The sequence below is a fragment of the Equus asinus genome, chromosome 10, assembly GCF_041296235.1.
Source record: "Equus asinus isolate D_3611 breed Donkey chromosome 10, EquAss-T2T_v2, whole genome shotgun sequence".
Taxonomy (NCBI): Eukaryota; Metazoa; Chordata; class Mammalia; order Perissodactyla; family Equidae; genus Equus; species Equus asinus.
The window spans coordinates 46,391,456-46,419,336 of NC_091799.1; the positions used below are offsets into that span (position 1 = coordinate 46,391,456).

The window sequence follows — 27,881 nt, forward strand, 5'->3', positions numbered from 1 at the left end:
ACTTGTTTACTTGCTATAGATTGTAAGTCTATAGATTTTCTATTTGTTCCTGAGTCAGTTTAAGCAATTTGTGATTCTCTAGGTATTTGTTTATCTAAGTTTTCTAATTTGTTGCCATAAAGTTTTGCATTGTATTCCTTTTAATCTCTATCATGTTGGTAATGATGTCCCCTCTTTTGTTTTTAATTATGACTGAATGTTGAATTTTATTCCTTGATTAAAACAATCATATGGATTTATCTATTTAATTGTTAATTGATAAATTAGGTTCACAGAATTTCTATTGATAAATTATCTTTTCATTCCTTGAATAAACTCAACTTGGTCATGATATTTTGATTAATATCTTACAGGATTCAATCCCCTTTTAGTTAGAATATTTGCATCTACATTCATATTATAGATTGACCTTTCATTTTTTTTCTTCTAATATTATTTTTGTTGAGTTTAGGTATCAAGGTTATACTAGCTCCATACATAAGGTAAGGAGAATTCCTTTTTTTTCTGGAATCTGAACAGTTTATAAAACTGTAATGTTTTATTTCTTATAATATTTGGTAGAAGTCACCTGTAAAACTGATAGGCCTGCCATTTTATTAGTAGATAGTTTTTAATTGATTTTTTCCATTTCTTTAATGGCTATGGCAGAGGTGATGTTCAGAATATTTAAATAAGCAGCAGTGCATGAAAACTGGCCAGTCAGAATTGATGCGGGTGGCAGTGCTGGAACTGGGTCCTGGAATTACTCTACTGTGTGGGGGGACTTTAGACCATGGGGCGATCTTGAAGGAGGTATCCCTAGAGGAAGGGCTGGGTAGGCAGAGGGCCCCAGGACATGACACCTGGGGATGATTGGGAACAGTGCTATTCATCAATTAATGTGAAAGAAGTTCAACCTTTTAACAATTTCAGCTGAACCAATGCATATTGGTTAAATATCAGTCCTGACAATAGGTCTATTTCAGGTTGTCTATTTCTTCCTTGGTCAGTTTGGCTAAGTTTTTTTTGAGTAAACTGTTTCATCAAAGTTTTCAAGTATAATGGCATAAAACTGATCTTATTGGATGCTGGGAGCAAAATGGCGGAGTGAGCTGACCCGGGATTCTCTCCCCTCCAAAATACAACAAAAGATTGGGAGAACTGACTTTCAGAGAATAAACATAATGCCAGCTCATTAGAGACCTACAATACCAAGAAGGCGGAGATCATAACCTTGCTTACACCCTCGGAGGCACTGGAACGGTAGGAGAGAACATCGCTCCCTCCCCTAGAGTCTGCGATCGCTGCGGCGCAGGTCGGGAAGGAGCGGGTGAGGGGCCGCGTGACCGGGGGATCATCCAGGACTCCTGCCGCTGATTCAGTGGAGACCCGCTGACGGGGGGGAATGCTTCCGTCTGCGGGGACCCTATAAATCAAAGGCCTTGGGAGACCAGAGAACAGAACTGATCTGAACCCAGACCAGCGCATGTGAGTAACAGCCCCTCCCCCCGGCAAAGCCAGTGGGCGCAGCCATCTTGCCCCGAAGGCGGAGAGCTAACACGCTGTTCTCGACCCCCATCTAGTGGCGACAGGCTGTAACTGCAACTGAATTCTACCACCATGAGAAAAAACCGCTCCTCTACCATCCAGCAATTTATAAAAGCCCCAGACCAGAAGGAAAACAATAAAAACATAGAATTAAGTCCTGAGGACTTGGAATTAGGTAAACTAAGTGATAATGAGTTCAGAGCAGCTATAATCAAAAAACTCACTGAGGCAGAGAGAAAGATAAACAAGCTGAGTTCTGGAGTTACTTCACAAAAGAGATTGAAATCATAAAGAAGAATCAAACAGAATTACTTGAGACGAAAAACACAATGGACCAGATAAAACAGAATACGGATTCCCTGAATGCCCGTGTAGACAACATAGAGGAGAAAATTAGCATAATCAAGGATAGACAGCCTGAATGGCGCCAGACAGAGGAAGAAAGAGAACTAAGAATTAAACAAAATGAGGAAAACCTCCTAGAGGTAATGGATTCAATGAGGAGTAAGAACATAAGGATCATAGGAATTCCCGAGAATATGGAAAAGAAAAATGGAGCAGAAAGTGTGCTTAACGAAATTATTGAAGAGAACTTCCCAAATCTAGGGATCGACGGAGAAATGTGTGTAGAGGAGGGTTTTAGATCTCCTAGATTTGTCAACGTAAAAAGAGCTACCCCACGGCACATAGTAGTAAAGTTGGCAAAAAGGAAAGATTAGGAAAGAATACTCAGGGAAGTAAGAAAAAAAAGAGAATAACCTATAAAGGAGCCCCTATCAGACTGTCAGCAGATTTCTCTACAGAAACCCTACAAGCTAGGAGAGAATGGAGTGACATATTCAAAGGTTTAAAGGATAAAAATCTTCAGCCAAAAATACTCTATCCAGCAAGAATTTCCTTCAGATATGAGGGAGAAATTAAATCTTTTCCAGACAAACAAAAGTTAAGGGAATTTGTAACTAAAGGCCCTCCATTACAAGAAATCCTCAAGAAGGCGCTCATACTTGAAAAAAGAAAAAAGGGAGAAAGGGGACACAATCCACAGACTAGGGAGACCGATGGATAGAACCAGAACAGGATAGCAAATATTCAATTATAGCATTAGGGTAAAGGTAAGGAAACTACCAAAACAAGGACGATCTTAGCACTCTAACTACCAATTAATAAGACGAGTTGGAATAAAAAATGAAAATAATTATTTAGGAGGGGAAGAGCAAAGGGTCTAAATCAGTATTGGTCAAGTAAGTAAGAGACCACCAGAGAATAGACTATATTATACACGAGATTCTAAATACAAACTTCAAGGTAGACACTAAAATAAAGTACAGAACAGAGTCACAAATCATAAATAAGCAAAAATCTAAGAAACCCAGCATAAGAAATTGCAGTATTACATGGGTAGTCTAAAGCAAACAGGAAAAGAAATGCAGGAAAACAAGATAATGAGCGACAGATTAACAGCACTAAGTCCACATGCATCAATAATCACTCTCAATGTGAACAGATTGAACTCTCCAATAAAAAGACACAGAGTGGCAAAATGGATTAAAGAACAAGATCCAACAATTTGTTGCCTCCAGGAAACACACCTCAGCCCCAAGGACAAACACAGACTCAGGGTGAAGGGGTGGAGGACAATACTTCAAGCAAATAGCAAGGAAAAAAAGGCAGGTGTTGCAATTCTCATATCAGACCAAGTGGATTTCAAAATAAGACAGGTAAAGAGAGACACAGAGGGACAATATATAATGATCAAAGGGACACTTCATCAAGAAGAAATAATGCTTATAAATATCTATGCACCCAACACAGGAGCACCAAGATTCATAAAGCAACTATTAACAGACCTAAAGGAAGATGTTAAAAACAACACAATAATAGTAGGGGACCTCAACACCCCACTCACATCAATGGACAGATCATGCAGACAGAAAATCAACAAGGAAATAGTGGAGCTAAATGAAAAACTAAAACAATTGGACTTAATAGACATATATAGATCACTTCACCCTGAAAGAGCTGAATACACATTCTTCTCAAGTGCACATGGAACATTCTCTAGGATAGACCATATGTTGGGAAACAAGACAAGCCTCTACAAATTTAAAAAAATTGAAATAATAACAAGCATCTTCTCAGATCATAGTGCTATAAGGCTAGAAATTAATTACAGGAAAAAGCAGAGAAAGGCACAAAGATGTGGAGACTAAACAACCCACTACTGAACAAGCAATGGATCATTGAAGAAATTAAAGAAGAAATAAAAAAATACCTGGAAACAAATGAAAATGATAGCATGCCATACCAACTCATATGGGATACAGCAAAAGCTGTATTAAGAGGAAAATTCATCGCAATACAGGCACATCTTAACAAACAAGAAAAATCCCAAATAAGCAACCTTAAAGCACACCTAACTGAACTAGAGAAAAAAGAACAAATGAAACCCAAAGTCAGCAGAAGGAGAGAAATAATAAAAATCAGAGCAGAAATAAATACTATTGAAACGAAAAAGGCAGTAGAAAGGATCAATGAGACAAAGAGCTGGTTTTTTGAGAAGATAAATAAAATTGACAAACCACTAGCTAGACTTACAAAGAAAAAAGGGAGAAAGCTCAAATAAACAAAATCAGAAATGAGCGAGGAGAAATAACAACAGACTCTGCAGAAATACAACAGATTATAAGAGAATACTACAAAAAACTACATGCCAACAGAATGGATAACCTAGAGGAAATGGATAAATTCTTGGACTCCTACAATCTCCCAAAGCTCACTCAAGAAGAGGCAGACAATTTGAACAGACCAATCACAAGGAAAGAGATTGAAACAGCAATCAAAAACATCCGAAAGAATAAAACCCCAGGACCAGATGGATTTCCTGGGGAATTCTACCAAACTTTCAGAGAGGATTTAATACCTATCCTTTTCAAGCTATTCCAAAAAATTAGGGAAGATGGAACACTTCCTAACACATTCTATGAGGCTAATATCACGCTGATACCAAAACCTGACAAGGACACCACGAAAAAAGAGAACTACAGGCCAATATCACTGATGAACATAGATGCAAAAATTCTAAACAAAATTTTGGCAACCAGAATTCAGCAATTCATCAAAAGAATCATACATCAGGATCAGGTGGGATTCATACCAGGGACACAGGGATGGTTCAACATCTGCAAATCAATCAACGTGATACACCACATCAACAAACTGAGGAATAAAAACCACATGATCATCTCAATAGATGCAGAGAAGGCATTTGACAAGATCCAACAGCCATTTATGATAAAAAACTCTTAACAAAATGGGCATAGAAGGAAACTACCTCAACATAATAAAGGCCATATACGAGAAACCCATAGCCAACATCATACTCAATGGGAAAAAACTGAACCCCATTCCCCTGAAAACAGGAATGAGACAAGGATGCCCTCTATCACCACTCTTATTTAACATAGTACTGGAGGTCCTGGCCAGAGCAATCAGGCAAGAAAAAGGAATAAAAGGAATCCAAATAGGGAAGGAAGAAGTGAAACTCTCGCTGTTTGCAGACGACATGATCTTATATATATAAAACCCCAAAGAATCCATTGGAAAACTGTTAGAAGTAATCAACAACTACAGCAAAGTTGCAGGGTATAAAATCAATTTGCATAAATCAGTAGCATTTCTATACTCCAGTAATGAACCAACAGAAAAAGAACTCAAGAATACAATACCATTCACAATCGCAACAAAAAGAATAAAATACCTTGGGGTAAATTTAACTAAGGAAGTGAAGGACCTATATAATGAAAATTACAAGGCCTTTCTGAGAGAATTGGATGACGACATAAGGAGATGGAAAGACATTCCATGTACATGGATTGGAAGAATAAACATAGTTAAAATGTCCATTCTACCTAAAGCAATCTACAGATTCAACGCCATCCCAATCAGAATCCCAATGACATTCTTTACAGAATTAGAACAAAGAATCCTAAAATTCATATGGGGCAACAAAAGACCCCCAATTTCTAAAGCAATCCTGAGAAAAAAGAACAAAACGGGAGGCATCACAATCCCTGACTTCAAAACATACTACAAAGCTACAGTAATCAAAACAGCATGGTACTGGTACAAAAACAGGTGCACAGATCAATGGAACAGAATTGAAAGCCCAGAAATAAAACCACACATCTATGGACAGATTATCTTTGACAAAGGAGCTGAGGGCATACAATGGAAAAAAGAAAGTCTTTTCAACAAAGGGTGCTGGGAAAACTGGAAAGCCACATGTAAAAGAATGAAAATTGACCATTCTTTTTCACCATTCACCAAAATAAACTCAAAATGGATCAAAGACCTAAAGGTGAGACCTGAAACCATAAGGCTTCTGGAAGAAAACGTAGGCAGTACACTCTTTGACATCAGTATTAAAAGGATCTTTTCGGACACCATGCCTTCTCAGAGAAGGAAAACAATAGAAAGAATAAACAAATGGGACTTCATCAGATTAAAGAGCTTCTTCAAGGCAAATGAAAACAGGATTGAAACAAAAACACAACCCACTAACTGGGCAAAAATATTTGCAAGTCATATATCTGACAAAGGCTTAATATCCATAATATATAAAGAACTCTCGCAACTCAACAACAAAACATCAAACAACCCAATCAAAAAATGGGCTGGAGACATGAACAGACATTTCTCCAAAGAAGATATACTGATGGCCAATAGGCACATGAAAAGATGCTCATCATCGCTGATCATCAGGGAAATGCAAATCAAAACTACACTAAGATATCACCTTACACCCGTTAGAATGACAAAAATATCTAAAACTAATAGCAACAAATGTTGGAGAGGTTGCGGAGAAAAAGGAACCCTCATACACTGCTGTTGGGAATGCAAACGGGTGCAGCCACTATGGAAAACAGTATGGAGATTCCTCAAAAAATTAAAAATAGAACTACCATACGATCCAGCCATCCCACTACTGGGTATTTACCCAAAGAGCTTGAAGTCAGCAATCCCAAAAGTCCTATGTACCCCAATGTTTACTGCAGCACTGTTTACAATAGCCAAGATGTGGAAGCAACCTAAGTGTCCAGCAACAGACGAATGGATAAAGAAGATGTGGTACATATATACAATGGAATACTACTCAGCTGCAAAAGAGGACAAAATCATTCCATTTGCAATAACGTGGATGGACCTTGAGAGAATTATGTTAAGTGAAATAAGCCAGCGAGAGAAGGATAATCTGTGTATGACTCCACTCATATGAGGAATTTAAAATTATGGACTAAGAACAGTTTAGTGGATACCAGGGGAAAGGTGGGGTGGGGGGTGGGCACAAAGGGTGAAGTGGTGCACCTACAACATGACTGACAAACATTAATGTACAACTGAAATTTCACAAGATTGTAACCTATCAATAACTCAATAAAAAAAATTAAAAAAAACTGATCTTATTATTTTACTCTATATTTTTTGTTGTTTCCTTTTTCATTGCTAAGATTATTTATTTGTGTCTTCTCTCTTTTTTCTCTTGATGAACCTTATCATGGAACTGTATATTCAATTAGCTTTTTCAAAGAACAGGCTTTAAAAAAATCATTCTTATATTTTCACTTTCAAGTTCATTAATTTATGCTTTTATCTTTACCATTTCCATACATCTACTTTCACCGGGTTTACCCTTTTTTAAAAATCATTTTCCAGTTTTTTGAATAAGATGCTTAGTTCATTAATTTTCCATCTATCTTCTGATTTCACTATGATTTCTTCTTGAATTATTTAGGAAGTGAGTTTATTAAGTCTCCAAACATGGGAACTTTTAGTTACCCGTGTAAACTGTACTGAGTTCAGAGAAAATAGTTCGTGTGGTAAGAATTCTTTGATACTGGTTGAGACTGATGTCATGGTCTAGTACATGCTCAGTTTTTGTGCATGTTCTAAGTTTGCTTCAGAGGACGTATTCATTGTTGGTTGGGAGCAGAATTCTAAATATGCCTAATATATCAAGTTTATTAAGACTATTAGAATCTTCTATAGCCTTACTAATTTCTTGGTTTATTTTATCTATTAGTAAATGAGAGAATAGTCTTAATATTTTCCACTTAAATGAGGATTCTCACTTTTTTCTTGTAATTCGGTTCATTTTTGCTTTTTATGGTTTGAGGGTATGTTATTAGATGCATACAAGCTAAGAATTCTTTTATGTTCTAGTGATACAAACTTTTAAGATACTATCTTTTTTATCACTAATAATGGTTTATGTCTTAAACTCTATTTTGCCTACTATTAATGTAGATATAACTGCTTTTCTTTGATTTGAATTTGCCTGTTATTTTTTCCCATCACTTTACTTTCAAACTTCCTGCATTTATACATTTTAGATATGTCCCTTACAAAGAGCATATAGTTTGGTTTTGCTTTTTAATCCAATGTAACACTTTTAACTGGCTACTTTAGACAATATACATTTATTGTGATTATTGATATTTGGATTATCTGCCTACCATATTTTTGTGCTTCTGAATTCACCTGTTTGGGTTTTTTTAATGATTTTTTCCCCCTTCTCTGCCTCTGTTGGATTGATCCTGTTTTATTAGCTTTTATCCTTCTATTAATTTGGAAACTATCATTTATATTCCAATTCAAATTTTATTTCTAAATTTTAAAAAATAAATTTATTTCCAAATTGTAACAGGTAGGCTTGTCTTAGTGTGAAGATAATCAGTAGCTCTATCCTCTGCTCAACAATATGTGTAGCTAGAAATCTTTAAGAATATCTCCCTCTCTTTTTACATAGGATCTCTGAAAAGACTATTTCAGAAATGATTCTGGTGTCTTAGTGGATTGTCATTTCACCATAGCTAGCAATAAGATAGAAATATTTTCATTATTCCTCAAACTTCAGCTCTTTAAAATAATCAACTTCTCTGTAAGAAGACACTTTATAAAGTGTTTCACAACAGAGGCATTACTGACATTTTAGGTGGGACAACTGGTCCACTGTGCCAACTGTGCTGTGCATTGTAGGATGTCTAGAAACCCTGATCCCTGCTGACTGTGCCAGAGGAAGTCTCCTCTCTTCTCCCACAGCAACAACTAAAACTGCGCCACACATCATTTCCAAACATTTCCCTAAGGATCAGTACCACTCCAACTAAGAAACTACTCTTTTAATTCATGAAAACAAAGTGCAAAGATTATAAAATAAATAGATTAGAACTGAAGGTCCAAAGAGTGAAAAACATTTCAGCTCTACAAAGGGAATAACAAAAATATTTTTCCTTAAATTCCTTAAATTCAGGAAACTCATCTTATAAACCAGTTTTCATCATTAACTATACTATTTGGTCTCCTTTCCACATAATTTTCTCCAAATTTTTTAGTCACAATATATGACTAAGTGCAAGTAACAAAAGATGAAATCACTTTTTGCTTGCTTTTCCCAAAGCCAGTTTCTTTCTCCTAAAGAGACACAAAGGCTAAGACACAACACTGAATTTGTTTGCCATCTTTAAAAAAATTTTTTTGTTCATAATCCTAACGTGGTTTCCTATTCACAAACCTGTTGGTGTCCCAAATAATGACATTTCCATCAAATCCTGACGTTACTAAGAGTCTTGTATTAGTATCATATTCGATGTTCTTCACCCAGCTAGTGTGACCATGTAAAGTGCATACTTTGGTGTTCAATTTTCTCAGATCCCATAGTGCTATTGTAGTGTCATCAGAGCAGGTAGCAAACAGCCGGTTATCAAGAAATCTACAAAGCAGAAAAAAAAAACCTGGTTTATTTAATATCTCATTAAAGAAAACTTGAGAAGCAGTCTCTATATTACCTAATCAAGAAAACAAATGAACAAAAAAGGACTACAAATTCACTGTATAAACCCAGTGATTCTGATATACAATAAATAGTAAGTATAATTCACATAATCTCAGGAAAGGATACTATGGTTAAACGAGGGCCACACTGCAATGTTATCCATTTGCTTTACATTATGGATTTTTATTTGGAACTGGAAATAGGGTAGGTGTTTTGGACAACAGTGCTACAGAGAAAGAACTTCAGAATCTGTATAGGAAACACAAATGGTAAGAAACAATTTAATAGGAGACAGAGGAGATGTTGAAGACTGAATGCTGAGGGAGATGTGTTAAGTGTAAAGGGCTCACAACTATGAGAAACATTTACTCTGCTACAAGTAACTTCTCTTTCTATTTAGAAGACATTTACGTACAAAAATTGCTATTAAAATGCCATCCATTTTTATCTGTTAGTTCAAAGGCATTCCGCAAACAATCTCACTCAGCAATATTTTATTAGGACCAGTCAAGATTACAAGATAGACAATCAAAATCCGTTCTCTATAATTCAGACTTTTAATTATTTTACACTCATTTCTCAATCCTCAGTAAGAATATGTTTTATACAAATACTTAAAAAATAACAAACCTACCAATTACACTTGAATTTCTGCCTAATTCAACATTAGGATGCTTTCTCTAACATATGCTGTTATGTATGACTTCCTAACCTCTTGTAGAAAAAATTAATTCTGGAGCTTCTTCCAAGATAGAATTATATATAATTATTTTCTGTCAGAAATAAACCTCAGTATCCACAAACATCATAATGACCTTCCTGAAACTTAACACGATTTTAAAATTCCAGGCCTTTGTACAGGCTGTTTCTGCCACCTAAAACCACCTTTCCACTCCCCCTTGACCTGGCTAACACATGCTTTCTCTTTAATGTTCAGCTTTCATCCGCTCCAGGAAGCCTTCCCTCTCTATCCAGCGTGGGGTAGATTTACCAATCTTCTAATCTCCCAAAGCACTCTACACTTCTATCATAACACTTAATATCACAGTGTAAGGAATAATTTTACAAGGCTATTAACTCCTTGAAGGCAAGGAGAACCTGCCTGCGTAGAGCATGGTTAGATCTGCAGTACCCAACACACACAGAGTCCCAGGAACATAATAAGCACTCACAAATATTTATCAAATGGCTGAATGAGATAGGAGTTCACTGCCTAGTGGAGAAGATACTATAAATACATAATTATACAAAATAATTGTGTGGAATAAGCAAAGAAAAGAGGGTAGTTGGGAAAGACTTCATGGTGGTGTCATTTGAACTGACTTTAAAAGATGAGCAAGAACTTGAGTGCCCAAGGAGTAGGCAGAGGCACAGAGGCAGGTAAGAGGATGGTGTACTCTTAGAGGCAAGAGTCGTTAGGAGTGCTGCATGTGGGAAAGTAGAGACAAGCAGAGACTATATGATGGATTTATTCTATAATGATTCCCAATAACTATCCTTTAATTATAAATACATGCCCATTGAAAATATTTTTTAAAAGGAAAAAAATCTGCCACCAAAAATAACCAGTTATTGATATTTAGCCTAATTCCTATATTTCAAACCTAATTCTATCTAATAACTATTTTGCCATGTCATTAAAGATTTATTGACAAAAATCATTTGTAATGGCTGAACAGCATTCACTGTATGAACTCTAATCTTTTTTTTAAACAAATATGCAATTGTTGGATGTTTACATTTCTTCCAATTTGTTACTATTAAAAAACACTATGATGGACATCCTAACAGTCAAATATTGATCACATCCATAGTTATTTTTAAAGTACATTCCCAGAAAAATGTATTGCTAATTAAAAAGAGATTTTTTTAAATGTAAGACTTTTGATACATATAGCCAAATTGTCCTCAAAAGAACATACCAATATATAGTTCTACCAGCAGTTAGGAGAGTATCTATTTCTCTAAATCCTTGCCACACAGATATTTTTTAATTCTGCTAAGTGCTAGGAAAAAATATCTTATTTTAAGATGAAACTTTTATTTATAGTAAAGTTGAACTTTTTTCATATTAATTAGAAGATTATTTCTTTTGTGAATTGCTATTTGTGTTCCTTGCTGATTTTCCTACCACAGTATTATTTTTATTATTGAGTTATAAAATCTCTTTATAGTGAGGATAATATACCTCCATTTTTCAAATACAATGTTGAATACATTTTCCACATATATTTCTATCTTTCACTGTGGTTTATATGTTTTCTTACTGTATCAAAATTTTAATTATTATATTGCCGAATCCATTTCTTCCCTTATAGTTTTATATTTACTGATGAGGCTTTTTAAAGTAAAAATATTTCAATGACTTCACACCTGACAGGAAATATATAAATGAAAAAAATACACAATGAAAAAAGCTACTGGAAAGTGAGTCAAACTTTTAAAATAAATTGATCATGATCATAATGGTATCTTCACACATTTGAAAATTTTAGGAAAAAATATAATTAAGATATTTTATTTAGTCTACAGAAAATACTTAATGCACATATGGATTCAAAACCTCAGTGGGATTATATTACTGAAGGTCACAGAGGTCCCTCCTCCCTGAAGAGTTTTAAGCAAGAGAGTGACACGATTAGATAAGAGTTTCAGAAAGATCTCTGAGGTGGCTAGGTTCTAAAACTCTTGGATTTTCATAAAAAATAAAATAAAGTAGAGAATCAGTTTTTAAGTTTTTGTCAATAAGGCCACTGAAAAAATTACCATTGTTGCATGAAAGGATATTTTAATACCAATAATGTAGAAAGAATATAATCTTGGAACAAAAGCTAATACTTTTTAATTGAATAAGTTTACCTCAAGGAAAAATATAATACTTTAACTTTAGTTTTCTCATTTTTGCCTCAAAATATTACCTGTTAAAATTTTTGGTATTGGACAATCATTGGTAAAAATAGTACATAAATTATAGAAAATTAAGAATGTAGACTAGGAGACCAGTTAAAGAATCTAAAACAATTCTTATCGCAAAGTAAGAGATTTAGAGAATGCAAAGTGTTAGAAAAGTCCTTGGAGATCTGGCTCAGTCTAGCCTAATAAGTTAATAATTGTAAAGTATTTTTAACTCCATAGTCTCTAATAAACAAGAAACATTCCTTCACACACTGAAATCTATGAGTTTCTGAATTATAGAATTTCTCCACAAGTCCCCATCAAACCCAACATACGACTATAACAGCTCTGGATAAACTGAGGTCTTCATTATGAGAGGATAATTGGTAAAGGATAACAGCAATTGAAACATGATTTTCTTAAAACGGGTACCCACATTTCATTGTACAAGGGAAAGAAAGTGTTGTTGACTATCTTAAAAAAACAAGCTAAAAAATCATGAAAATAACCCTTGGAGCTGGCCAGGTGGCGCAGCGGTTAAGTGCACACGTTTTGCTTCAGCAGCCCGGGGTTCGCCAGTTCGGCTCCCAGGTGCAGACATGGCACCTCTTGGCAAGCCATGCTGTGGTAGGCGTCCCACATATAAAGTGGAGGAAGATGGGCACGGATGTTAGCTCAGGGCCAGCCTTCCTCAGCAAAAAGAGGAGGATTGGCAGCACGATATTAGCTCAGGGCTAATCTTCCGCGCAAAAAAAACAACCAACCTTTTTACATTTATTTAATTATATACAAATTCCTAGAACAAGTAAATTAAATGTTTGGGTTTTTTTCATAATCTTTCCAGTGAAATCATGACAGCAGAATATAACATCCTTACTTCATATTTGAGGTTTTGTACTATAATAAAAAAGAGGGTGATTTCCATATAACATGCAAAGGCTTTATCAACTTTCCCAGGGGCCTTTCCGTAGTCCTATGAGATATTCACATACTTCTTAGAAGTGTCTATCATGTCATCATTTCTGTCATTTTCTTGTCTCTAATTGATAACGAGTCTAACTCTATCAGATCCTCATTTGCTGATGATTTGATATATAAATGATCAGTTCTCCAACATTATTCTCAGGGTTTTGTGAAATTCTACATTCTTTGCAAGATAAGAAATTTCATGTTCCCAGTGGTAAGCATTGCACTTACATTATTGTTTAAAATATAACAATGAGGAAAAGACCAACAAAGACAATGAGAGGGAAAAGTAGATTCTGGGATATTTAAATGGGTATTATTTTTTAATTGCCATATCACTAAGTAAATATTCTTATGATAACCTCAGTTCTCCCTGTAACCTCATAATTGGTGGGACCTTGATTATTTAATGTGTTCTTAAATCTGCTTACAGAGTCATAGTGAGTGAGAAGTAAGCCAGTATAATTGGTTTAAGAATTTAAATTACATACCTTTCCCCTTACTTTCCCTAAATATGAAGCAACAGAAAATACTCTCCACAACTATCAATATTTTTATTTTACAAGATAAGCAAACCTCAAAACTAAGAAATAAACTAGAAGACATTACTAATTAACTGCAAAATGACTATCTAGAACCAAATCAGGAAATGCATGCCCACATCTCTGAACAGTGAGTGAGTTGGTCTAATAGAACTGAGTATGAATTCCAGCCCTATCACTTACTATATCTAAGATCTTGGGCAAGTCTCTTTATCTGAGTTGCAGTTTCTTCATTCCTTAAAATGGGTACAATATCTGTCTCATATTAGGATACTGTGAGGATTAAACAACATAATGTGTGAACAGTGCTTCACAGAAGGTTTGGCACATGGTAAGTACTCAAAAAATGGAAGTTAGTATTATTAATAAGTAATGTACACTTAAGCTCATGCCAGAGGACCCCTCAGATCCTCACTCAAAACTCTCAAGTTATATGTACTTCTAAGAAAGCTTCAGGGGCCAGCACGGTGGCACAGCAGTTAAGTTCCCATGCTCCGCTTCAGCAGCCCGGGGTTCGCCGGTTCGGATCCCGGGTGCAGACATGGCACTGCTTGGAAAGCCATGCTGTGGTAGGCGTCCCACGTATAAAGTAGAGGAAGATGGGCACGGATGTTAGCTCAGGGCCTATCTTCCTCAGCAAAAAGAGGAGGATTGGCAGCAGATGTTAGCTTAGAGCTAATCTTCCTCAATAAAGAAAGAAAGAAAATTACTTATGAACATAATCTTTAAAAAAATTAAAAAACAATTAAAAAAGCTTCAAAATCTGTTTTTTCTAACCAACAGATAAGAAGCAAATTCAAATTTGTAGGTGTGGGCTACTAGGGCAGGCACACCGATAGCAGCAAATGAGAGCTGGCATTGGTAACACAAATTCTAACAGCAGATTAGTCATTGGTCATTTTCAGTAGGGGCAAACTCTTGACACAAGTCTTTTCTTTCTTTTTTTTTTTTTTTTTTTTAAAGATTTTATTTTTTCCTTTTTCTCCCCAAAGCCCCCCGGGTACACAGCTGTGTGTTCTTCATTGTGGGTTCTTCTAGTTGTGGCATGTGGGACGCTGCCTCAGCGTGGTCTGATGAGCAGTGCCATGTCCGCACCCAGGATTCGAACCAATGAAACACTGGGCCACCTGCAGCGGAGCGCGCGAACTTAACCACTCCGCCACGGGGCCAGCCCCACAAGTCTTTTCTTTTTGAGATAAGAAATTTTTAAATTGTAAAATATTAGAAACAGAGAAAATTGTGAAGAATATAACAAACACCTGTGATACCCACCACCCAGCTTTATCAAATTTTAACATTTTGTTATCTTTCAGATTTTTTTGGTACATTACAAACACAAAATACCCTCTATATCCCTCCCCAAACCCATTCCCCTCCCTCCCTCTCCAGAGGGAACCACTATCCAAAATTTGTTGTTTGTCACTCCTCATGCAAATTTTTAATACCATGAATTCCTAAGTATGTATCCATAAACAATTTACAGTATTGTTCTGCATTCAATTTATTCTGTAAATATTTAATGAGCACCCACTTCATGCCAGGCACAGTTCCAGGTGCTAGGGATAGAACAGAGAACAGACGAATACATGCCCTCATCAAGCTCATGTTTGTATATTTTCAAACTTTATATAAATGGTATCACACTGTACAACTCATTCTACAATTTGCTTTTCTGGCTTAACCTTGAGTTTCTGAGATGTGTCTCAGATGCTGATGCTTCCAGTTCATTTATTTTAACTGATGTATAGTATTCCATTGTCTGAGTATACCAGAATTTGTCTACCTTCCTTTTGATGGAGATTTGTTTCCAACTTCTATTACTGGTCATGCGATAATGAACCTTCTTTACACAACTCCTTGTTCACACATGCTTTAATTTCTTAAAAAAAAATTGATCTTCAATTTTACCAGATATTGCTAAATTGCTCCTCAAAATAATTTTACCAATCTGTACTCCATCAATAATATCTAAGTGTTTCTATTTCCCAACATCTTTATCAATATTTGGTATTTCTTCATTGTTATTTTTATTTGCATTTCCATGATAACTGGTAAACTTGAAAATCTTTCCATATTTATTGCTCATTTTAGTTTCCCTTATGTGATTCTCTTCCTTTTTTGGTTCCAAGGTAATTGTCTTAAATATTATGACACTAATCCTGTTTTGGTTACGTGAATTGAAAATATCTTCTCCCACCAGCGTGTAGCTTATCTTCTCACACTGTTATATCTTCAGTTACAGTGAAGTTTTAAATTTTAACGCAGTTGAATTTATCAGTCCTTAATGGTTTATGCTTTTTGTATCCTAAAAAAATCCCTTTCATACTTAGAACATAAATATATTCTTTATTTCTTCTAAAGCTTTAAAGGTGTGCTTTCATAATTAGGTCTTTAACTGGCAGTTATTTTTAGTTATGGTATGAGATAGAAATATGATTTTATTTTATTTTTTCATATCTATAACTAATTCTCTCCTTTCCATTCCCCTCTCCCACTGATTTGTAATGCCTCTCCTGTCATATATCAAATTTTCATATACACATGGGTGTTTCTGGAAGCTCTATTCCTTTCCATTGCTGACTTAATCTATCTCTGTTCTAAGAGTGCATCTGGAGGGTGAATACTCTTACCATCTTAGTCTTCTTCAGAACTGTCTCAGATATTCCTGGCATTTTGCTGTTCAATATGAATTTTAAAATCAAGTTGTTGTTGTGTTTTTTTTTAACCCTCTTGGTATTCTGATTAAAACTGCACTAAATTTATACATTAATTTGGGAAGAGCTGATTTCTTTTCAATACCGAGTTTTCTCCTCCAGAGAAGATTTGCATTTGTTTATGCAGGTACCTAGCAGCACTACCAACCTGGATCCAATTTAAAATTGCTGGCTGGAGGGGTTTGGACCATATGGTGGTGTGAATTTGGGCCCCACACATGCTTGAAGGCTGGCTAGTAGTTAGAAATTCACAGGGAGATTTTCTGACACTCCTCTATCCAATGCCACAGTCTAGATGAACAGGTGGTTTATTTCTAGATCGCCTTTATGCTGAAAGCGTAGCCTTTGAAGTCCCAGCCTTATGCAGAGTTTTCTCCTAGACTCTTCACCTTGAACTGTCTGTGGAATTTACTCTCCTATCCTCTGTGCTCCTCATACCTGTCAAAGCTTAAGGTTGCCAGCATTTGGCAGATGCCTCCATGGGAAAAGTCAGCTGAATACCTATTTACTTCTTTGCATTCCTGCTTCTACTTCATTTCTGGCCCTAGGATTCCTTTCTTTCTTATCAGCTCAACTATACACTAAAAATATATATATTTAAAATTTTATCTAGCATTTTGATTTTCAGTAGAAAAGTTGTTCAGGATATTTTAAAATCTTCTATAGCCTAATTTTTATCTGCTTGATTTACTAGTTTTCGATGGAACTATATTAAAATCTCTTACTATGATTTTAGACTTGTAATTTCTTATCGTTCTGTTTTTGCTTTGTATATTTCAAGTCGCATACAAGTTCATGATGATTACTATCTTCTTGCTGGATTTTCCCTTTTATTAACATGTATCATTGCACTTTATCCTTATTAAAGCCTTTGGTCTTCCGTCTGTCCAATAATGATAACCTACATCAGTTTTCTTTTCCCATTTCTGGGCAGTTTTATTTTTTGTATCTCTATAAAGAGTATATAGATGATTTTGTTTTTTATTTAAATTGCTGTATCTGTGCCTTTTAATAAAGATGATCAATCCATTTGTGAACTACTCATATATTTGGAACTATTTCTATTTCTTGTTTTCTATTTATCATCTCCTTCCTTTGCTTTTTTATTTTTTTACTTTTTTAAGCTTTCTTATCTTTTACTGAACTAATCAAGTTTTCAATATTCTCGCCCCCCACCTTCTGCTAGTTTGGAAGGCATAACATATATTTCTATTATTTTAGTTACTTTTAGTTTTTTTTTTCATTGTATATATTTAATTATACATTTTTCTGAAGGAGTCTGAAATTACTTAATATTTCTATCCTCCTTCTGAACATGATGTGGACTTTAACACGTGATACTGAACAACACTCCCCCATACATCCTACCTATTTGTTGTCACTATCTAGAGCTACACTGTCCAGTTTGGTAGCCATTAACCACATGTGGCTTTTGAGTCCTTCATATGTGGCCAGTCAGAATTGAGATGTGCTCTAAGTGTAAAATATACACTGGATTTTGAAGATATAGCAAGAAAAAAATGAAAGTAAAATATCTCAATAATTTTTATACTGATTATATATTGAAATGATATTTCAGACATACTGGGTTAAATAAAATATATTATTAAAAATTAATTTCATGTGTTTATTTTTTAATGTGACGACTAGAAAATTCAAAATTCATATGTGGCTAGAATTATAATTCTATTGGATAGTGCTAATCTAGAGTTTTAGTTTTAACTTTTGTTTTAAATGTACCCCCCAAAAAAACCCTAAATTATTCTTTCTGTTATTAATAATTAATAATATTTATCATTTCACCTAATTAAAATTCCTCATTCGGGAATAAGAGGGTACCTGGACTTGATATGGTACTAAATATATTTTGCCTTAGTAAGTAAGATATTACTCCATTTTCTGCTAGCATCAACTGTTGCTGGTGAGAAACCTTCTGTTAGTTTAATTATGGTAGCTCTGTAGGTAATCTGCCTTCCAACTTTGGCGGCTTTTAAGATTTTCTCTTTATCTCTGATAGTCTAGAGTTTCACCCCAACCTATCTAAATGTGGATTTATCTTTATTTAACCTACTTGACATTCTAGAGTTTACTTTTGATTCAAGGATTCGGGTTCTTCTTCAATGCTAAAAATTCTCAGGCTTTATATCTTCAAACATTAGTTCTCCACTAACCTCCGCATCTTATTTTTCTCTAATTCTTTTTTTTTTTAAGATTTTATCTTTTCTTTTTCTCCCCAAAGCCCCCCTGTATATAGTTGTGTTTTTTTAGTTGTGGGTCCTTCTAGTTGTGGCTTGTGGGATGCCACCTCAGCATGGTCTGACGAGCAGTGCCATGTCCACACCCAGGATTCAAACCAGCGAAACACTGGGCCGCTGAAGCAGAGCACTCGAATTTAACCACTTGGCCATGGGGCCGGCCCCTGTAATTCTTATTATATATACATTGGAGTCTCTCAATTAATCCTGTATGTCTTTTAATTACCAATCCATATTTTTATCTTTGTTCTGTGTTCTGGGTGAATTTTTTAGTACTATTTTCCAAACCATTAATTCATCAATGGTGTAAAGGGTAAAATTTATCCCATCTATTGAGTTTTTTATATACCAACTACATTTTTAATTTCCAAGAGTTCTACTGATTCTTTTCCACATTAACCTGTTTTGTTTCATAATTTTGAGCTCTCTTTAAACAGAAAGTATCCCTTAACTTATGTCTTTGAACATCCTAAAAATGCTTTAAAGTTTCTTCCAATCAATGGAATACTATGCAGCCGTTAAAAGGAATAAGATCATCCCATGGGCACTAAACTGGAATGATCTCTAAGTATGTTTTTAAGTGAAAAAGCCAAGGTATATAATAGTATGTGTAGAAGGCTACCATTTATATAAAAGTGTATGTATGTGTATATGCTTGTACATGCATAAACTATCTCAGAAAGGACAGCAAGAAATTGGTAATAGTGGTTGCCTCTGGGGAGGGGAACTGGGTGGTTAGGGGACAGAGGTGGGAGACAGACTTACTTTTCACTCTTTACCCTTTTGTACCTTTGAATTTTGTACCACGTGCATGTATTACCTAGTCAAAAAAAAATAAATAAAATAATTTATTTTTTAAAATAAAGTCTTTGTTGGACTACTCCATAAAATTAATTTCATCCAGAGAAAATGCCTGTTCTAGTTGCTGGTTCTGTTATGCTATGAATATTAGATGTCTTCACAAGTTTTGGAATTTTGGTTATAGGCTCATTTTGAGTAGGAAAGGCTTTTTCTCTCTCTCTCTTCCTATTTAATGGCTTTATAGTAGCCCCCAATTGGATTTCTGGACCCCTAATCCACAACTAGGCCTTATAATGACATTAAGGGCTCCAGTTTCATGATGATACTGGAGCAATCATGTATATACATTCAATTACTGAGTCAGCAATGGCTTCATTCAATTCCCAGTCATGAGGCTGTGTCTTTATCAGCTAAAACCTATAGCCCCAGGTGTGAATAGCTTTTTCCTTTTTTCAGCCTTTCAGAAACGGGACAGACATTCCAACCAAACCACTGGCTTCATGTGATAATTCTGCCTCTGGTTCCTGCCTCACATGAAGTACTTGAGTATTTTTGATTCCTGACAGGAGCTAACTACTACATGTCAATGCCAGACTGAAAACCCAGTGGGCTTGTGCTTTCTGTCAACCGTGCTAACAGCTTTGTGTCTTTGTTCCATTTCTGGCCCACAAAAATGTTTATGTTGTTTCAGAGCCTGGCTATGTCTTTTGTGCTATTTAATCTACTGTTGTGTTTGGAGATAGGCGTTACATCAAAAGTCAGTATGCCACCTTGACTAGAAGTAACTTCTACATTTTTTTCTTTCTGAACATTAAAAGTAATCATTATAAAAGTAATATAATCTCATTACATAAAATTTAGAAAAGAGAAAATTACTCAGAATCCATGCATTCTAACTCATCCACTGCTAGCATTTTAAAATATTTCCTTCTAATCTTGTTCTTCCACATCGTCATATTTGTGCAATTTTTATCGTGATTTTAAGCAATATTATCCCAAGCATTTGTCCATGTTGATATGTAGTCTCTGTGACCATCATTTTAATGACTGCATATTAATCCACCAAGCTGTTCAAGTGTTACTTACTTCCCACATTATTGAGAATTTAAGGAGCTTCCAACTGTGCTATAAAGAAGTTCTCTGTGCATATGTGTTTTTTCCACTCAATAGTTTGGATCTGGCGGGGGAGGGGGGTGGCGAGAGGCTAAGCAATGAGACTGACATAATTCTACACAGGTTATTAGCCCAAAGGCTAATCATAATACATAGCTGAGGTTCATAATGATAACCCTGATACATGAAAAGAAAAGGTAAAATCACATGGAAATGAAAAACGCATTTCAGAGAGATTCCAATCCAAAATGATTAACAGTAAGTTTTGTAATTAAAGGGTAAGTTTCACAACAGCTAAGATTCACAATTCACAAATGTGTATCATCTAGCACTGCTGGACAAGGCATTACAAATTTTCACTAACTTCCAAAACAGAATATTTTGGGTCACACTAATAAAGTTCACTTTTTCACTGTAATACTAACCTGATATTATTTACACAGTCTTCATGAGCTTCAGAAAGAGTTTTTATGTGCTTTGAAGATATAGGGTCAAAAAGCAGAACTTCAGTCTGTTCACAAGCAACTGTCAGCACTGACCTGAAAGCAAATGACATATTTCTCTTTAGTTTTCTAGCATTCTCTGGTTATTGGTTTATAATTACACAAGCTGTAAATGAATAACTTCCTTTTGCCCATGTTGGTAGCAAATATTTAAAAGATTGACACTATCTGCTGTTGGCAACAGTAGGAAATGGTCCTCTCATACATTATGGTGGAGTGTAAACTAATGCAGCTTATGTTTGGAGAGTACCAGTATCGATCAAAATGTTAAATGTGCATACCTTTTGACTCAGCAATTTTTTTCTGGGAATTTAATCTAGAGAAATAATCATTTATAAATACAGAGAAGCATATATAAAGATATGCTTCATTATAAGGAGAAGTTGAAAGTAACCTAAATGTACGAGATAGAAGGAATTAAGATTCATTATTTTAACTCATGGTATGGAATACTTTGCAATATTGTGCAACATTTATAAAGAAAGGGATAGCTTTATATGGATATGAAAGAACTCCGAAACATACTTTTAAATGAGAAAAGCTGGTTGTAGAAAAACATGCACAGATGAGGCAACTCAGGGAAAAAAATTATATATAACAAAATTATGTATTTCTCTATCATTATCCATTAAAACGCACTGAAAAAGGTGTGGCATATATCATATCAAACCAGTTAAATATAGTCAAAGAATCTTTTCCTTTATGGTTTTTTAGTAATATCTCTTGCTTCAGCCCTTCCCTATTACAAAGTTACATTTTTATAAACCTTTACAAGCCCCATTTTGATTTCTGAAAATTTATTATCTTTTACTTACTTTGATTAAGTCTTACAAATTTTCTTATGGACCCTGCTCTTTCAGATTCAGATCTAGCAAATGAAATCCTGAGTCTTTGAAACTGCAGGTCTTCCCAATTTATAGTTCCAATAACAAATGGAATTTTGTACCCTTAAGATGAAAGGGTTTAAGCAGAATTTTAAATAGCCAAACTTTTCTATTCAGAACAATAAAGTGGGGGGGGGGGGAAATCTACTAAATCAAAATCTTTTCCATATTTAGTAATCATGAAACAGTCCTTTAAAGGCTGCCTGCATAAACCCTTTTTTGAGATATCTGGACTTCAAAATATAACATATGAAGGGTTTTTATGCTAGTTGATCATGAGTAAAAATATTCAAATGAATATCTGTAATTCTAGAAGATGTATAAACAGACTTTTTTTTTGTTAGTCAAATGAGTTATGGAATGAACTTTTCTCTTTTTTGTGCATAAAAGTAAATGAATCAATGATTCTGGGGCAGCCTTCATCTTAAACACTGTAAATAAGAGATCTACAAAACTGGGGCTGGCCCCGTGGCCGAGTGGTTAAGTTCGCGTGCTCCGCTGCAGGCGTCCCAGTGTTTCGTTGGTTCGAATCCTGGGCGCGGACATGGCACTGCTCATCAGGCCACGCTGAGGCGGCGTCCCACATGCCACAACTAGAAGAACCCACAACGAGAAATATACAACTATGTACTGGGGGGCTTTGGGGAGAAAAAGGAAAAAATAAAATCTTAAAAAAAAAAAAGATCTACAAAACTGATAGTCATTGTTTTGTGTTAATCCAATTACAATCTATTTTTGTACATGGCATGATTTGTACTTTTGAAAAATGGATATCATTCATTTGTCCTAATATCAAAGCCTACCCTTTTCTCATTAGTTTGAAAGCCATCTTTATGATATCTAAGTTTTGTTTTGGGACTATATTCTATTCTGTGCAACACCACTATGCTATTTTAATTTCTAAAAGGTTTCTAGTATATTTGATGTGTGGCAAAGCAAGATCTCCTCATTGTTTTATAAACATTTTGGGGGGGGCTAATATCATGCTTTCTTCTCCAAAGGAATTTTAGATATGATATGTCGGGTCCTACTAAAAAAATCTTGTTGGGGGGCCAGCCCCGTGGCCAAGTGGTTAAGTTTGCCTGCTCTGCTTCAGCGACCCAGGTTGGGATCCTGGGTGCGGACATGGCATCGCTCGTCAGGCCATGCTGAGGCGGCATCCCACATGCCACAACTAGAAGGACCCACAACTAAAAATACACCACTATGTACCGGGGGGCTTTGGGGAGAAAAAGGAAAAATAGAATCTGAAAAAAGAAAAATCTTGTTGGTATTTTTATTGGGATGCACTGACGTTACAAATTAATTGGTAGAATTTATACAATATTGAATCATCCCATTAGTAATATGCATACTTTCCCACATTTTCAAGATTTTCTTTTTTATTTCTTTTGCTGATGAAGATTAGCCCTGAGCTAATATCTGTGCCAATCTTCCTCTATTTTATATGAGGGTCACCACCACAGCATGGCTGATGAGTGGTGTAGGTCCATGCCCAGGATCCGAACCCATGAACCCAGGCCACCAAAGTGGAGCACATCAAACTTAACCACTAGGCCACAGGGCTGGCATCCCCTCAAGATTTTCTTAGCAAGAGTACTTTAGCAATTCTTGGAACTTCAAACGTCCTTATATATTTAGAATCAACTTATCAAGTTATGTATACACACACACACACAAATCCAGCTGTGAATTTTAATTGACATTGTAATCTATCTATAGAAAAGTTTGCATAGAAGTGACATCCTTACAATATGGAGTCTTCCAATCCATGAACGTGGTATATCTTTGTTTACCATGTAGATTTTCTCCATATGAGTCATGCCTATCTTTTGTTAGATTTATTCCTGAGTAACTTGATATTTTTTGATGCTTTTTAAAATTTTGCTTTGTTTGTTGCTGCTGTACAGAAATGCAACTGATTTTTAAAATATTTATCCATCAATCTTGCTATTTTAATGCTTTATCTGTAGGTTATTTTAGGCTTTCTTTGTGAATATGTCATCTACAAACAACTGCTTTGTTCTTTTTTTGACACTTTTTCTCCTTGCTGCACTGGCTGGGACATTCAGTACACTGTTGAACAGAAATGTTAATATAGCAGAATTCCTGTCTTGTTCCTGATCTTCAAGAATACATTCACCATTTCATCATTAAGTGCAATGCTGCTATAGGGTTTGTTTCGTTGGTTGGTTGGTTTGGTTTGGTAGATTCCTATTATTGGATTAAAGAAGTTCTATTCTACTTCAAATTTGCTAGGTTGTTTTCATTAATATATGTTAAATGGCATAAAACATTTTCCAACATTTATTGAAATTATCCTGTTTTTCCTTTAATATGTTAATGTAGTAATTTACATTAATTTACTTTCTAATGTAAAATCCACCTTTCATTGCTACCATATTGCTAGATTCAGTTGGCTACAATGGTGGGCTCACACCTCTGACTTCCCTCCTTTTGCAATTCTCGGCCCTGCAATTTCCTCATTGCCTTACTTCTCCAATCTCTTCAAACATAAGCTTTTTATATCTTACATTAAATATTTTATATTTTCTCTAGCTTTCCTAATTATTCTCATTTGGTGGGTTGGTCCAAACCACCTACTCTGCTACTTCTAGAAAGCTATAATCTCTACCCATTGCATCTGAAGTTACATCCCCCTTCTCATTCTGAATATTGTTTATTTGGGTATTCTCTTCATCAATACAATAAGTGTTTTTCATTTTTATTTGTCTTTTCGAAGATAAATTTTTCCACTGAGTATTCCTATTGAATTTTTTAAATATCACAAACTCTACTGTTACTGTATTTCCTTCCTTCTGCTTTCTTCAAATTTACTTTGCTATTATTGCAGATAACTTCATTATTCTTTTTCTCTTTCTTGAGATGGGTATGTAGCTCATTAATTTTCTTTGTCATCCTTTCCAGTTTATTAAAGACTATAATTTTCCTACTAAGGACTGTTTTACTTATATGCCACAATTTTGAGACATGTGGTACTTTCGTTATCATTTAGTTCTAAATATTTCTAATTTCTAGTATCATTTCTTCTTCAGCCCATGAGTTATTTACAAATGTTTCTTAACTTGAAAACACATGAGGTTTTCCTAGTTATATTTTTATTCATTTCTTTCCCTTTTTTGTTGGGGGGAGGAAGACCGGCCCTGAGCTAACATCCACTGCCCATCTTCCTGTACTTTATATGTGGGACGCCTGCCACAGCATGGCTTGATAAGCGGTGCGTAGGTTCATGCCCGGGATCTGAACCGGCAAACCCTGGGCCGCAAAGCAGAGCACGAACTTAACCACTATGCCACTGGGCCTTCCCCTTTATATTCTTTTTTTTTTTAAAGACTGGCACCTGAGCTAACAACTGTTGCCAATCTTTTTTTTTCTGCTTTTTTCTCCCCAAATCCCCCCAGCACATAGTTGTATATTTTTAGTTGTAGGTCCTTCTAGTTGTGGCACATGGGACGCCGCCTCAACGTGGCCTGACGAGTGGTGCCATGTCCGCGCCCAGGATCCAAACCAGGGAAACCCTGGGCCAGGAGAAGTGGAGCCCGAGAACTTAACCAGTCAGCCACGGGGGCGGCCCCTATATTCATTTCTAATGATGACATTGTACTGGGAAATTGTACAAAAATCTTTTGAAATATGTGGCCTTGTTAAGTGAAGATTTTGTAAATCTTCCTTGTGTGTTTGAAAAAAGCAAGCATGAGGCACCTGGTACATACAGTCAAGTGTGATATTCATAAATGTTAAACTTTTAATAGTGATATAAACTAACATGAATAAAATTTTAAAAACACTTTCTAAATAAACTGATATGTAGATTATAAAAATGCTTGCCAAGTGATATTAGTTGTAACTCAAATTGTTCATCAAATTATTCTAGGAATTTCCAATCATTTACTAACTTTTGGAAATTGTAGCCATAATCTTTTGTTTGACCCAGATGTTCTTGGCTGAACCATGAATTGACAGAGGAAATTGTATAAAGCCCCTCCAAGAATTTCCACATTAAATAGGTAGTCATTAAGTAACTTGTAGTCTTGATAGTAAAAAAAAATCACTGAACATCAACAGAATTGTTCATGGGGCTGAATCCTTTGTAGCTTTTGCTGAAGTAACGGTAAGTATATTAAAAAATTTTTAGCCCTTATGATGCTTGCTGTTAATTTTGCATATTCAATATGTATTGTTATATTAATAACTGTCACAAAATAATTTATTGATATATCATATTTAATTATATCAAACTTAATCCCTCAGCCTAGATGAGAAGTAATGTAATATGGCTGTTAAGAGCATAAGCCAGGGTACAAATTCTTTGTGTTTAATGACCTTTCTGCTTCTCAGTTTCCTCAACTAACTGTGTCTGGTACAGAAAAGATTTCTGTTGGTGGTCATTTTCATTAATAAAATGAGTGTTAATGCCCATGGTGGGCAGATGTTCAGTGGGTTTTGGCAAAGTTATCCCACTAAGAGTGAAATTCAATAGAAATGATAAAATTAGGAATCTGCATCCCAGGAGTCATTCATCCATAAACCATCCCCATAGGCCTCATTCATCTGCAGTGGATTCTACCCTGCCATGGGAGTGCATGTTAAGCCCAGAATTAATATGTGTGAATGGCGCCTGTAGTAGTGTTATTACTCTCTGTTTTATTACTATCACTCTCTGTGCTATTACTCGACTGTTTTCTTAATTTCTCTGGATCTCCCCGGAGGGTGCAGTTCCCACAAATGACCACGTGAAAATGATTGGGAGAGTGCCTGAGAAAGGCAGGCAGCCCCACATGAAGGGAAGCCAAATGATCACTGGGCGTTTGCCCATGGATTTGTGTGTGTGTAGGAGAGTACCTGGCATGGGTGAGAAGCAATTAGAATGGATGCTATAGCTCTCCAGTGAGGTTTGTTAGCAGACTGCTCTGCCAGTTCTTAACTCCTTAGTTGCTATAGAATGGGTTATTCTGAGAGATCCCATGGAAGGTGCTGAAGCATTAGAAGGGCACTCAGTGGGTTTGGGGCAGTAATTAACTATTGAACCATTATGCACATATATCAATATTTTAACAGCTGGTACAGCTAAACCAACGTGCACTAGCTGAATATCTGGCCTGAATGCAACATTCTATACATGCCCTTTAGAGCAAGATTTTAAGTGTTGTTGTTTATCTTTTGTGTATCCTTCTCATGTTTGTATCTGACTGATTAACTGAAGTACACTATGATGTGTATTAAAATCTTCCCCATGATGATAAATTTGTCTGTTTTCTCCTTAAAGTTATCAATTTTTGATGTATATATTTTAAATCAAAAAGACTCATTCAAGTTTAGAACTGTTTTACCTTCCAGGCGAACTGAGCTTTTATCATTATGAAGTGACTTTCTATCTCTACTAATTTTTTTGCTTTAACATACTTTGTATGATACTAATATAGCTCACAAGCTTTTTTTTTTTTTTTTTTTTTTTTTTAAGATTTTATTTTTTCCTTTTTCTCCCCAAAGACCCCCGGTACATAGTTGTGTATTCTTCGTTGTGGGTTCTTCTAGTTGTGACATGTGGGACGCTGCCTCAGCGGGGTCTGATGAGCAGTGCCATGTCCGCGCCCAGGATTCGAACCAACGAAACACTGGGCCGCCTGCAGCGGAGCGCGCGAACTTAACCACTCAGCCATGGGGCCAGCCCCAGCTCACAAGCTTTTTTTAAGAATGTGTTTGATATAGCTTTCTCTATCCTTTTGAACATTTAGTACTTCTATATTCATTATAATTAGTAATATTTGGATTTATTTTCAGGCATTCTTTTTGCTGTTTATTTATTATACCTTTTCTATTTTGTTTTCA

General features: G+C 35.5%; 1 protein-coding gene across 2 annotated transcripts in view; it reads right to left on the minus strand.

Moving 5' to 3' along the window:
• Nucleotides 1-27,881, minus strand: part of DCAF10 (DDB1 and CUL4 associated factor 10) — a 50,348-nt gene that overhangs the window by 18,246 nt on the left and 4,221 nt on the right. For both annotated transcript variants that reach the window (XM_044779202.2, XM_070519164.1), the window contains exons 2-3: nt 21,070-21,183; nt 9,098-9,295 (exon numbers count right to left, since the gene is read on the minus strand). In XM_044779202.2, the coding sequence (XP_044635137.2) occupies nt 9,098-9,295; nt 21,070-21,183 (312 nt within the window). The remainder of the gene's footprint in view (nt 1-9,097; nt 9,296-21,069; nt 21,184-27,881) is intronic.